This window comes from Anastrepha ludens, chromosome 4 (assembly GCF_028408465.1).
Source record: "Anastrepha ludens isolate Willacy chromosome 4, idAnaLude1.1, whole genome shotgun sequence".
NCBI classification, from domain to species: domain Eukaryota; kingdom Metazoa; phylum Arthropoda; class Insecta; order Diptera; family Tephritidae; genus Anastrepha; species Anastrepha ludens.
Genome location: NC_071500.1, coordinates 26,870,561 through 26,885,030, shown reverse-complemented (window position 1 = coordinate 26,885,030; position 14,470 = coordinate 26,870,561). Strand labels below are relative to the sequence as shown.

Below are 14,470 nucleotides of genomic sequence, written 5' to 3'. Positions count from 1 at the left end.
TATGAAATTACCTTTTTCCCCTTGTTTCCTCCCCTTGCGAGCATAGGGCTTCGGCAAGACTCAGTCTTGCGTTGGTTTCTTTGATCTGTTTTTGATTTATGAAAATTCATTTCAACAATTCATTCTGTTTCGTATTATTAATTTTAAGTTCTCAAGCTCTTAAAAAAACACCCGACACTTATGTATATTTTTACCCGCCACCTTTATAGTTGAACATGTCGCCTTGTCATATAATATAACCTAATTTGGCACTTCAGACTCGCACAAACATCGCATCAAATCGTAAGTGTGGAATTGAAGGCCAATGGATACAAACAACCATTCAAGCGTAACTGTGAAGTGAGTTGGCGAACAGGCAACAAGCGCAGACAAGGCGATAGCCGCACAAACGTCTCGTCAGTTCGCTTAAATATTCCACGTGATTCCACTTAATGTCGATGGATTCTTTGTAAAACGTCGGAAAACGTTTTGTCCCGATAAGCTAAACGGCAGCTTGGCGCGTGGCCCTCTATCGGATCCCCCGCAGAATGGCGTTGGCGTTTATGTACGTTCAACCTTTGCTGCTTTTACGGGTGTGAATGTCGTAAAATGTAGCGTGGCGCCTTTCCTGAAGCTAGCATTTTATGTGAGTATTTGTTGTGAGCCACCAAAATGCGCATTCAAATGTGAAGTAAGGCACTCGTATATCCTTATTTCACTGCCTTAATGAGCACTTACACGCCGTTTCTCGCCAAGTTGCCTCCTTGTGCACCCTTCTGACTGTCTTGCTACACAGCCTTACTTTGTTGCAAGTATGTACAATATGTATGTGTGGTATGTGACATTGAATATTTGTTACAATGTTGCGCCTACTTTCTGCACCTTCTCCGAATTCCCTGCGAGTCTTTCAACTGAAATCATTTACTACTGTGTGGTTTTGTGGCGCGTAGCATAATTTTGTTTTTGAGTGCCTTTTAAAATTTGTATAGAATTCTTTACGCGCCATAAAATCGCCCTTCTCTCGTTTATGGTGCATGAATGGTTTTAGGTGTAGCATAGTGTTTAGGGTTTCTTAAATGTCAGTTGCATAAAAAACATGAATAACTATTAATTATATACGCGGAAAGCTATAAACTGAAAGTTGTTTAGTGGAATAGCTTGTCCGTCTGATGCCTTGTATAGATACTAGGCAGAAAAAGTCTGCGTTCAGTTTTTCTAGCTACAATATCCATAATATTATATTTATTGTGCGACTGAAGGCCCTGGTAGCCAGTGTGCTAATTAAGTTAGGGTTATATTGTACATATCCCCTATAAATAATAATAATAATAATAATTTATTGTGCTAAATAAAAAAAAACTGAGTAAATCAAAGTTTAAAACTTTGTTAAAAATTCAGAACAAAAAAAAAAAAAATTACCAAAATTTCAATTTTAAAATTTGTAGAAATTTTTTAGGTAAACAGTATTGTATGTAGCTTACTCAATTTGAACATGATAATGTGCAAGTTTGAAGTTACTCAAAAATAGTGTTGATGTTTTACAATATTTTGACTTCCGAAGTTGCGCATTTTCTTCCGTATAAAAGACTTTCGAAATCTTGCTTATATGAAAGAAAATGTTGAATATTGCATGGAAAAACGGTCGCCCCAGCCGAAAGGGTTGATACGTGACTAACATTTGGAAGTGCGTCGGTTCGAATTTCCCTGTATTAATAGCGGTCGCCCCTCGGCAGGCATTGGCAAACCTCCAAGTCTATTTCTGCCATGTTAAAGCTTCTCATAAAAAAACCATTTGTCGTTCAGAGTAGCCTTAAAACCTGTAGGTCCCTCCATTTGTGGAAAAACATCAAGACGTACGCCACATATAAGAGGAGGAGCTCGGCCAAATACCTAGTGTACCCGCCAATTATTTATTTATTTTATTTTAACTTCAAACTTGCCCTTTATTATACTGAAATTACAGGAGTTACAAAACTGCATACCTAAAAACCCTGCACCATGATTTGAATAATTGAATTAGTTGGCGTTTAAGGAAGAAATTACAACTTAATACAAAAAAAAAAAAATTACCCTATGTCCACTTCTAGATTTCCAAGCATATTTCTTTCTCATCACACAGACTTAAGGGGTTATAGGTATACCTTGTGAGCCCGAAAAAATGGACGATTGTCATAATTTTTTTTAAATATTTTTTAGAACTTTTATTCAAATGAGGCATATATCATACTGAAGGGTAACTCTCGAAGAATACATTTTGGTGTTTTTATTTTAAAAAATGTTATTATTTATTGTTGATATCGCCCCTCCCCCGAAACGCCGTTTTTTAGAAGAGGCTTGCGGTTACCACGGTAGCGCATGAGTAGCTCAACTAAAATCAAAAAAATTATATGAGGAGAAAAATAATTTTTTGTGAATCTGAACGGTTTATTTACCCAAAAAAAAGATATCTCGATATGAAAACCGCTTCGCACCATAAAAACGATTTTTGAGGGGTTGAAAAAATTAAAAAAAAAATTAATTTCAGCGAACTATGCAAATATTTATAAAAAGTGAACCGTTCAGATTCACGAGATTGTAACTTCGAATAATAAAAAAAAAACTTGTACGCAAATCGGTCAAATAGTTTTTGGTAATTTTCAAAAAACACGACTTCGAGATAATCGCGGCTAAAGTTTTGCGTGCACTTCATTTATGGATAATTTACGCGCTTGCACGGTCTGTAACTTTCGTTCTAGTGCTCCGATCTTTATGAATTTTTGAATTGAAATTTTTAAGATAATGTACAATACTTTTAAAATACGCCATAAAAAATTTTTCGAGTTTTAGTCCAACACAAGGTACATAACCCCTTAAGGGATTACATAGGTCCAGCAGCGCCAAAAATGCGCTAAAAGAAAAATTGTTTTTAGAAGGGATAAGAATAGAAATAAATATAAAAAATTTGAAATATTGTTTATTAGTAGTACTTAAACTGTATACAAAAATTTGTTTTAATTTTTCTTTATAAAAATTAGTATATAAAAAAATCACGTGACCAGAAGTACAATGAAAAAAAGTTGCTCCACGGTCTGCATCATTTCTCCTTGAATTGTTGTTGGATCTGTAAAAAGTAAAAAAATTCTTGTTAAATAAAGTTGTAGTTATAGTGTGTCAAAGAACAGCGTGTATCTTAACTACAGGAGCGCTTAGCTCCAGTGGTACTGAAACGCTCAATGTACGAACTCATCTGCTACTATTAGATTTACACATTAAAACAGTCGCTACTTACAGCGCGGCGAGACTCAGAGACATAGGAAGCTGGACAACAAGGACGTACGGTCACACTACAGGAACCCGCGCTGCTCAAAAACAGATCAGACTACACTGTTCCCGACCTTAACTTCAAGAAAGACTTTACGGTACGTTTTCCACCGAGAGCCGAATGGAGCAAAGGGAAGGTGATTGGAACTCACGACATCGAAATCTGTACCGATGGTTCTAAGATGAACTGTGGTGTAGAAGCTGGCTTCCGTTCGGAGCCACTCAACCTATCTCAGTCAATTCGTCTTCCTGACTATGCCAGCGTGTTCTAGGCAGAACTGTGAGCGATCAGAGAATCATGCAAATCACTGAAACTCTACAAGGAAGTTGGTGCAAGAGTAGCTATCTTCTCAGACAGTCAAGCAGCTATAAAGGCCTTAGATTCCAACTCCATTTCATCCAAACTAGTCTTACAGTGTAGAGAGGAGCTGGAATTGCTTAGTTATTGGCTTGAAATCACTCTGATATAGGTTCCCGGTCACAGGAACATACGGGGTAATGAGATAGCGGATGAGCTAGCAAGAAAAGGTTCGACACTAGACATAGCAGAGGCGGTGGCAGTCTCCACCCACTGAACACACTAAAAGCATCCATTGCTTCACACTATCATGCTTTAGCCGAAAGAAGATGGAAGCAATTAACTACATGTATTACAACAAAAAACACATGGACATCATACAAAATCCAAAGGACGAATGATCTGTTAGGATGCTCTCGGCCAAACATCTCATGCATCACTGCAACCCTTACAGGCCATTAGAAAATAAGGGATAATGCAGCTGGACTCAACCTACCCTTCAATCCTATCTGTAGAAGCTGTCAAGCGGAAGGGGCGAAGGAAAGTCTTTTCCACGACTCCGCTCCTTTGGTAATCCTTTCTTGCAGAAAATTAATGAGATCTCAGACATCGAGATCAAGAATTTGCTGCTATACTTGGACCTCATTAAATGGATCTGACTTAGAAGAAGAAAAAAATAAAATAAAAAATACACCATCACACGAGGACGGTGGTAGCAAAGCGGTGGTGGTCACTAAATAGGATTATTTCAGTGGAAATACTCAACCACTTCAACAACAACAACAACATATTGTGTCAAGCCGGATTTTTAAATTTCGAAAAATTTTGTAATTTTCGACATTTTAAAAAAGTGTGCGTTCTACGTCATAAGTGTCGAACTTTAATTTTGTTTATAAAATTTTTTTACAATAATATCAAAACTCCGGTTTGCCAGACTATAGAGAAAACACTTTAGAATATTAAAAAAAAACCGCATCAAAAATACGAGTTATCAAACCGTGCCGGAGAAAGTAGTTTCGAGAAAAACGAGTAGTAACGGTCAGCTGCCTCAAACGATGTACAAACGCATCAAACTCTCGTCAGGCAGTTACATTTTCTACCATATAACTTTGAATCTATGGGGAATTTTCACAATCGACTTCCACAGAAATACGCCTAAAACTGTCGAAGTAAAATTGATTTTCATTTAAAACTGCCATCGAGTGAAGTGAATATTTTTAGCAATCAATTTTCTTGGAACATAATTGAATTATTGTTATCAAATAATCTCTAATTTAGTCTTAAGATTTTTGTATCATAGACTGTTTCAGGGTGGCCAAATACTGAAAGAAACGTCGGCGTTGAAATTTTCTTTTCACAATCACATCTTCTAAACTGTTACGGAAATCTTGTCACAGCAGGTATATTTAGACGAGTCTAAGCTCGGGTAGAGATAAAACTTAGTTTAAACTAATATACAAACAGCAAATATGCCCTAATAACTTAGAAATAATATACTCAAAGAATAAAAGTGTGGAAAAAATGTGTAAATTTTTACATTTTGAGTTTTGCGAAGCCCTTTTCATTCAGAAAAGTTCAAAAGCATTTTGAATCGAATATAAATGTTTCTAGTCGGCCGGACTCCTAACTTGAGCAAATTATTACCGATTGACTTGAAATTTTAACTGCTGCACTGATTAAGTGTACGAATAAATTTTTTCGATAGCTTTTTATAAATAATTTGCAGACCTTTTTTGAAATGTTGTTCCTAGGATTTTTAAAAATCGCAAAATTATTAAATAAATATACAAATTATTATTTTTCTTTTTGAATTTTTTAAATTCACTTTTTCATCTGTCGTCATCGAACTTAACTTTTGTAAATTAACACTTCCCCTCTCTCTCTCTCGTTTTCAGTTTGACACATCAACGTGTTGCATTAAAAGAAATTAGACTGCAAGAGGAAGAGGGCGCCCCGTTTACGGCGATACGTGAAGCCTCGCTGCTGAAAGAACTGAAACACTCAAACATTGTGACGTTGCATGACATTGTGCACACAAGGGAAACGCTGACGTTCGTTTTCGAATATGTGGTATGTTGGGCTGTCAAAAATTATTTACGTAGTGGTGTTTTTTTTTTCCAAATTATTTATTTTTTCCCCCTTTACTTCACAGAATACCGACTTATCACAGTATATGGAGAAACACCCTGGCGGTCTGGATCATCGTAATGTTCGTTTATTTCTGTTTCAATTGCTGCGCGGCCTCTCCTACTGCCATAAGCGACGCGTTCTACATCGTGATGTTAAGCCGCAAAATTTATTGATAAGCGATTGTGGAGAATTGAAATTGGCGGACTTCGGTTTGGCGCGTGCAAAAAGTGTTCCCAGTCATACGTATTCGCATGAAGTCGTTACGTTATGGTACCGTCCACCAGGTGAGTTCGAATTTTGTTGCAGAATGATGTGGTCACAGGTTATTTGGCACTATGGGTGCGTGTGCAGTGGTATATTGTTTATGGGTTCTGATAAAAATGATTACGCTAAAAAACACTCAGTCCTATGTAAAGCCGGAATGAATCTGAAAACATTTTTTTTCTTTGTTAAAGTAAGTCTAGTATAATAGCCTAGTCTAATAGCTTAGTCTGTAAATTAGCAAGAAAGGATCTTACGTCTCAGCAAGCAACAAATTTTGTATTCACGTAAGAAATTAAAAAAAAAAATTAGTTTTTGCTTTCATTGATATTCATATTATTATAATATTATTCTATACTCCTTTAAGAGCTTAAGGATTCATTAAAAGTTTTCCAAACATTTCTATTTCTAGACATAAATCTCAGTTCATTAAACGATTTGCCAGTTTCATTGCGGATAGTCTTTTGCCAAGCCATCAATGGTCTGCCTCTTCTTCTCGTTCTTTGCGGATTCCTTATAAGGCTTTCGCAGATTATGCCCTATCCATCCATATTTTCTTTCCTTTATTTCATTGTTGCTGCTATTTTGGTGTGTACTTCTCCAGAGCTCCTCGTTTGTTATAACTTTTGGCCACCATACATATCTTAAATATGTTACGCAGACACGTGTTTATAAACGCTTGCAGCTTTACGTTTGTTGTCGAAGTTACCAGCCAAGTTTCGGATCCGTACAGCAGCATGGACTTAACGCAAGCGTTAAAAATTTTAACCTTTGTGCAAACTGTGATGTTGCTGGAGGGTCATATTTTTTGCACTTTTTGCACCACCGTCTATGGAGATCATACTTCCCAAATAGCAAAAACCGTCAACGTCTTCAATGGTTTCATCACCAATTGTAAATAACGCCGCGTTGTTGGTTTTGATACGCATAGATTCCGTCTTTTTAATATTAACTTTGAGTCCTGCTTTTGCGGGCTCCTGCTGAGGCAAATTTACAGCGAAGTACTCCGCAATTCGCACCATTTTACCTATTTCTAATTAGATTTATAATTTTCCTCGGTGTACCCAACCCATTCAAGGCTTCCCATATGTATTCTCTTTTGACAGAGTCAAATGCCTTTTCGTAGTCAACGAATGTCAAATATAGGGTGGTATTATAGTCAATACATTGTTCAATTATCACTCGCATTGTGTTGATGTTATCAATGCTGGAACGGTTTTGTCGGTCGGTCAATGCGGTCTTAAATGATTTTATTAAATATCTTGCCAACTGCCGGCAACAGTGCTATACCCCTCCAGTTGGTACAATCCGAAAAATTACTCTTTTTGGGTAATTTTACCAATATCGTTTCCTTCCATACGGATGGGATTATCTCCGAGTTCCAGATATCTAGAAAGAGGGGGTATAATATTTCAGCTGTGGCGTTCGCACTCAGCTGGAATACTCGTATTGTCAATACCGGCAGATTTTCCATTTTTTGTTTGTAATCGTACAGCCTCAACTTTTATATATATTTGTGGTTTTTTGGAAAAAAATTTATGGTTTCGATTTTATCATTAGATTTTTAGAGAATTTGAATATTGTGGAGAGCTGGCAACCATATTGAAATATTTCTAGGAAAACGTGACCTAACATATGAGTAGTTTCGGTTTCATACCCCTATTGTAATACATATTTTATTTAACCTACATTAACATTAACTATGGGCAAGACCCTTATCCGATCAATCTTAACGTATCAATCTGAGGTATGGACTCATAAAGTTGCGGACTGCGCGCTGATTGCTAGCATAAAAAGAGAAAATTTAAAAAAGATGTTGGGCCCAATAAGAAAGGATGATGGTACTTATAGAATCCTGTACAACTACGAACTAAACGATCGCACACAGGACGAGTCAACTGCGAGTTTCGGTAAAGCGCAGCGCATGAGTCGGTTAGGTCGTGGTACCCGTATGCGTGCGGACTGTGCCATGAAAAAAGCCATGGTAAGAAATATAATGGACGTAAAGGCCAAAGGCAGACCGAGGAAACGATGGATAGACGCAATGGAAAACGATCTCAAGGATTTGGTAATGTTAATGGTTGCACGGGTTAGGCTACGGCCTTTATGAAGTGCAACCAGATTGATCTATTGTGCGCCCCTAATTACTTAAGTATAATTATTTAGTATACCGAGGAAGCGTACCAGCTTCTTAGGAGGAAGCATTTGTAAGTCTTCATCCTCTAGTAGGTACGACCCAGAATTATGTGTCTTCCGTGACCTACTGCTTCACAGCTGGTGATTAAGTGTTCCATAGACTCCTCTTCATCACAGCAGTACCTGTACAAACTAATACTAGATAGTTCTATTGTATTGAAATGTTTATTGCAGGCAAAGTGGCCTGTAAGTGCTCTACAGAGTAATCTTTGCCTAGGGTTAGAGCAGATGTTGCTCTGTTGATTTAAAGTTCAAGTACTTTTTGGAGTGATTAAGGCACCTCTCTGGTCTAGGATTTCGAAAAAATCAATTTTTTTCAAGTTATGATAGTTTATACTTTCAAAAATATACTTGTAAATTTTTATATTAAAATTCGTTGTAGTTTAGACATTACAGTCCTTTAAAAGCCTGCCTTATAGTTTCCTTCGTGCCCCTCATACCAGTTTCCAACCAATTTCCTCTGTTTCCATTATGGCGTAAAACTACGCATGGAAAATTGTGGCATTTGTGCTGAGTGCTAAAGATTTGTGTGCTCTAGGCGCCACTATTTCTGCTCCATTTTAGATCCATCTGTATACCATTTTTGCGAGTCACGTTATTGAGGTGTCTGTTTACGATATTTAGGTGTTCAGTAAGATCTGCTGGTTCAAATTTTTCTTTCATATGAAAGGAGAGTGCTTGCATAGTATCTTCCTCTTGTATTGCTTAGTGCAGCGGTGGTAGATTCAAAGCGATTTCATCCCAGCAGTTGAGATAGTTCTCATAGCCCCTGTTATGCCTTGTAGTCTACACAGTTTCTGTTATATATATCTGTTATTTGATTGTTTTTTGTGCACCATACCAATGCCCACCATATAGTCGGGGCACTAAAGGATTAAAATGTATTTTCGGAAATCCTTGAAAGGGACAAAGTAGGTATCAAGACGGTGGTGCTCAATCCCCAGAACAGAAATAATAATAACTAAGAAACTAAATAAAAACTACGATTGCTAAATAAATAAAAAAAATTACAGCATAAATATAAAACTTTTTAAAAAGCATTCTCTCCTTTACAAACCAATATTTTATTAGAGAGCTTGAGGGGCAATAAAACTGCGTTTAAGACTCTTTCGCATGAAGTAAGATCCATATAATTTATTTCCTTACAAATGCATAGGTTAGGTTAGGTTGACCTGGCTGGCTGAAAGCCATCACATAGACCTATTGGTCCTTAGTGGTACCAGAGGGAGCTTGACCCTTAAGTTTCCTTGTAATAGGCTTCTTGTAATAAGCCTGCGTCTTTTGCGAATCTAAGTAAGCTCTGAAGCTCTAACGCCGAGAGACATTGTAACCTCTCATATTGTAGAGCTCCTAAACATTTCATTCGGATCCTAGTTAATGTCTCTTTTCCACCCTTCTTCTTCTATTGTTGTTCGAAATCTCTTCACCCAATTGTATTTCGGAGTCATATGTTCCGTATTGATGCGATAACTCAATGCCCGAATATTTTACAGGTAAATTCACCCGTTGCGTTGAGTCTTCCGGCAGATCTAACTGCTAGACCTTCTGCCGTAATGTCAATCGGTGGTAGGTCGAGTATTCTTTCAAGTGCTGCCTTAAGAGTAGTTTTAATTGCCCCTATCGTGCAAAGTGCCCCAAGACGTTGAATACTTTCCATAAGTGTTTTGTATATCGTTTTCTTCAATGCAGTCCACCACACTAGAGCACCATAGAGTAATGTTGACCTTACTACAACTGAGTAGCACCAATACATTATTGAAATAGATAGACCCCATGTAACTCCCAGCATTCCTTTACCTGCATATAGTCCGTTACTGACCTTTTTCTTCCTCTCCAATATATTGTGCTTCCATGATAGTTTTACTTAAGTATTAAAAGATTTCACAAAAAATCCACTAGAAAATTGAGTTTGACCACACAAATTAGCGGAAGTGTCATGCGTAGGTTAAAAGTGCATGCCAAAGAAATTTTCATCATAATTTTTTCTACTTCATAAGGTTAATTAGTGTATGGGCCTGTGTATAACTACTATTTAAAGAGTTATAAGCAAATACACGTAAGCACATCTTTTCATTAATCTTTAGATTTTAGGTCCTAAAGCCAGGTATTTTTCTACTAATATACAGATGTCCTGATTTTTCGTAGACTTTGGTTTTTTACTCAACATTTCGAAAAATGAGCAGAGAGCGAAAAGTGTTGTCCATTTGAATTTTCCATACATTTCGTGTCTAATGTTCATATGTATGTACAGTACATTCACATACAAATATACGTACTTCAATATTTTTGGTACAGATTTAATTTAATAATATTTTAATATCTTTCCTTTTGATTTCAATTCATTAATTCAAAACGTATTTCACGCGTGAGTTTCCACGGAATAATTTGTTTATTAAATTAAAGCATGGATGTATGATAAAAATAATATCGATGAACTTGCGATTAAAATTGTAATGCAAATTATTACGGGTGATTGTGCTTAACCAAGCGTGAGAGTACTGAAATAATTGGAGCCGCAAAATTTTAGTGCGTTCAATTTAAATATAAACAGAATACATCCCCTACATAATGAAGAAGGAAGCCCTCTTTGATACTGGACACTTGCTTTGCACCCTCCTAAAGCCAATTCATTTGCCTCTGATGCAAAATTTCTGGAAAAGGGTGCATGTTAGGCTTACTGTGATGAGCCAACCATCCAACGAAAGGAATAAGAAGAATATGGCAATAGCAACATTGATTTGACAATAAGCAGAATTTTTTTTTATAACTATTTAGGTTTGTTTAAAAAATAAAATTAAGTTTCGGATATTAAATTGTGGCACTCAGCGGTGCTACTCAGATGAGAAAAAATTGCATTCGTTATATGGAGAAAATACGCAGACTGTCACGCATAAAAATTATCAAAAATCATCGGGATTTTTCGCAACTTCAAGCTAGCACTTTATTATGCCAAAATTAAATAATTGGCTATAAAATTGCATATTAGAAATATTTCTAGAAATTCTCTTTAAAAACCGTGGAATTGGGATGCCAATTTTGTGGAAAGTTTTTAATTTTGGCATTAAATTTGAAAATGTGATTGAATTTTTGAGATTTGAATTTTTGAAATTTGAATTTAATTGGTTTCTATTAGTAAATGAACTATACTTTTATGCCAAAATTATAACATAAAAAAAAAGTAAAAATGGCCAAAATTGATTCAACTGTTGAGATGCACAATTTTGTTGCAGAGAGCATGTAACACATGGGCTGAATAGTCCCGGGCCTAGAACATAACTTTTCCTGTTAGTACTATCCTTAAAAAGACAGCTGTTAAATTGCATGATATTCTATTCATTAGTTCGGGAGTTATTTTTAAAACAAAGGAATAAAAAGAATTTCGTGTTTTAATTTTACAATTTTACAATTAAATTACCATGAAACCGAAACAATGGCTCGAAAAGTCAAATGGAGACTTCACACAAACAACAATAAAACGATGGTTTTCTGACTTCAAACGTGGTTGTAGAGATGCTGATGATGCACGCGTGGATGCCCATATGAGGCGGTAACACCAGAAAACATCAAAAAAATTCGCAACATCGTTTTGAATAATCGAAAAGAACCGGTTGAGAACCTGCATGAGCATTTGAATCTGTTTGATTTTGTTTCATCGATACAACGCACTATGTCACAAGTCAATCAAAACAATCGCAAAACTACATTAATTGAACTTCGAATTGCTCCCACATCCACCGTACTCGTCAGATTTGGCGACTGCTGGCTTTTCGCAGACCAAAGAAATGCTCGCGGGTAAGAAATTTCGCTCGAATGAAGAAGTTATCGCTGAAACTGAGACCTATTTTGAGGCAAAATGTAAATCGATATACGAAAATGGTATTGAAATGCTAATTTTGAACTAAAAAAAAGGGTGGTCTGGGATTTTTCAGCCCATGTGTTTTATATACATATGATAAAAGAGGTTAAGGCCGGCGGGCCAATTAGATGCCCTAAATTGAGTAGTTTTCGCGAAGCGTTGTAGGATGAGAAAAAAAACAATTAGCCAAATGAAGTTTTGGGGATAGTTTAATATATATTTGAACTAAAAAAAAAAAATGTGTACAATCTCCAACAATATATTGTAAGCCGAGTTATCAATAGATTCCCAGAGCGCCTTGCCACTGAAGTATCCAACTTCTGTACAAGATACAACTTGCAATTTTCATCTGAAAACAAAAAAAAAAAAAAAAATATTAATTTTGATGCAATTATCTTCGATGTGAACTAAGAAAATTGGGAGAAACACGTAAAATTCGAATTTTTGGGGAAGGTAGAAAAAAAAGTGGTTTTTTCAAGGAAAAAAAAAACTCTTCAACTGGGTAAAAAAGTCGCTTAAAAGAAGTTTTTGGATGTTTTTTTAGTTCACATAGAAGAGAAAATAATACTGAAGATAACGCATTTTGAATGAAATGGATAGCTCGTTTAGTTTTTTTGCAATCGTGTACAAAAATAAGGTAAAATCGTGAAAATGAAAAGCCGAGAAAACGCGCTTCAAACTACAACAATAAGCGCACGGCTGCTCGACGCCGCACTACGCTTGGCTCTGTAGCTCTGCAAATACTTGGAATTTAACTCTGAAAATTTGAGTCTCAAGTTCTTGAATATCTAAGCTATTGATTTCAGGAAAAAAAAAATCGATTTTTTTGACCTTTTAATTGGCCCGCCGGCCTTAAAGCACATTTTATAGAAATAATTGTAAAGAAAAAACATTCTGAAATAATTTTCGAATTTTCAAATAGTTCGAAAAGTAAACGAATTGGCTTGCAATTTTTTGTTTTGACACAACAATGAAATCAAAAACGCATTTGTTTTCGCAAATCGAATTCATAAAGACCTAAGCACACCTTTGGTCAAAGAAGAAACAAATAATGGCATCAAATGAAAGATTGGTTGTCGGAGAAAACTTTCAAAAAGGCATATTTTTGCGCAGGGTTGCCACTTTTCTAAACCTTTTTTACATATGTAGATTAATTCTTCCTCTTCTTTCACATCATTATAACGTGGTTTCTTCCCAATGCTCCGTCAAAGCGGTCGCTCTTGAGCTTTTACTTCGTAGTTACGTATTCCCGCACGAAGGAAACAAGAAGACAGACTTTTATGCCAAAAAAGGGGAAGAAGGGCTATTTATTGCGCCAAGCCCATTTTTCGGCTTTAACAAAAATAATTTAAAACAGGAAACCAAAAAATGGATCCAAACTAAAATCAGGGAACACTGGAACGGCACAAGCGACCTTAATCACTCCAAAAATTTCTTGCACTTGAGAAAAATCTGCTCTAACCTTAGATAAAAAGGGCCTAAGATTACTCTATGGAGCACTTACAGGTCACTTTGCTTGCAATAAACATTTCAATACAATAGAACTATCTAGTATTAGTTTGTACAGGTACTGCTGTGATGAAGAAGAGTCTATGGAACACTTAAGAGGCAGCTGTGAAGCATTAGGTCACGGGAGACACAGAATTCGGGGTCGTACCTACTAGAGGATGAAGACTTACAAATGCTCCCTCCTGAGGAGCTGGTCCGATAGCTGGCTCGCAATACTACATAATTAAAATTAAGCACTTAGGGGTGCGTAATAGATCAACCTGGTCGCAGTGTAAAAGGCCGTAGCTTAACCCGTACAACCATTACCAATACCATCCTTTCCCAAGAGACACTTTAGTTGCTAATTAAACTGAAAGCCACAGGCATTATGCCCGAATATGGTGTTGTCTTTTCCCAAAATTGCCACCTTCATCACACGCACACAGAAATTGACTTTGGATTGATATTGCAACAGTAAACAACTGTTAACACAAACAATACAAAGCCGTACTGTCAGGTGGATGCAGATTTCTCGAATAAACACATACATACACATACTTGTATATCTACAGAGTGCGTATGTATCAAACGTGTAAATACACTCAACACTACTGCAATCAAGAGGATTAAAATTGAAAACCTGCATTGGTGATGATTGGATTGGCATTGCCATTCATGTTGCACAAGCCACCTATGTGGTTGTTGGCGACTTTACCATTTTCTCTGTTCACCACAACAATAGATGCATTTCGGACACGAATTGTATTTATAGCGGACAACACGATTATTGTTATCAATATCAACGACATGCCAATAGCAACAGCAGCAGATTGTTGCATGCGTCGATTGTGCCTGTGTCAGGTGCAACACGCATTCAAGAGCACTCGAGCTTGTAATTGAGAAGCCCAAAAAAATGTTAAAGTGGTCATGTTCGCGTATTGAGTGGAACGCAACAAAGTTTT

At 36.5% G+C, this 14,470-nt stretch overlaps 1 protein-coding gene across 1 annotated transcript in view; it reads left to right on the top strand.

Moving 5' to 3' along the window:
* The window catches only part of LOC128861189 (cyclin-dependent kinase 14), a 209,155-nt gene that overhangs the window by 150,365 nt on the left and 44,320 nt on the right, over positions 1–14,470 (top strand). Inside the window, exons 6-7 of the mRNA XM_054099140.1 lie at positions 5,473–5,647; positions 5,730–5,991. Of these exons, the coding sequence (XP_053955115.1) occupies positions 5,473–5,647; positions 5,730–5,991 (437 nt within the window). The remainder of the gene's footprint in view (positions 1–5,472; positions 5,648–5,729; positions 5,992–14,470) is intronic.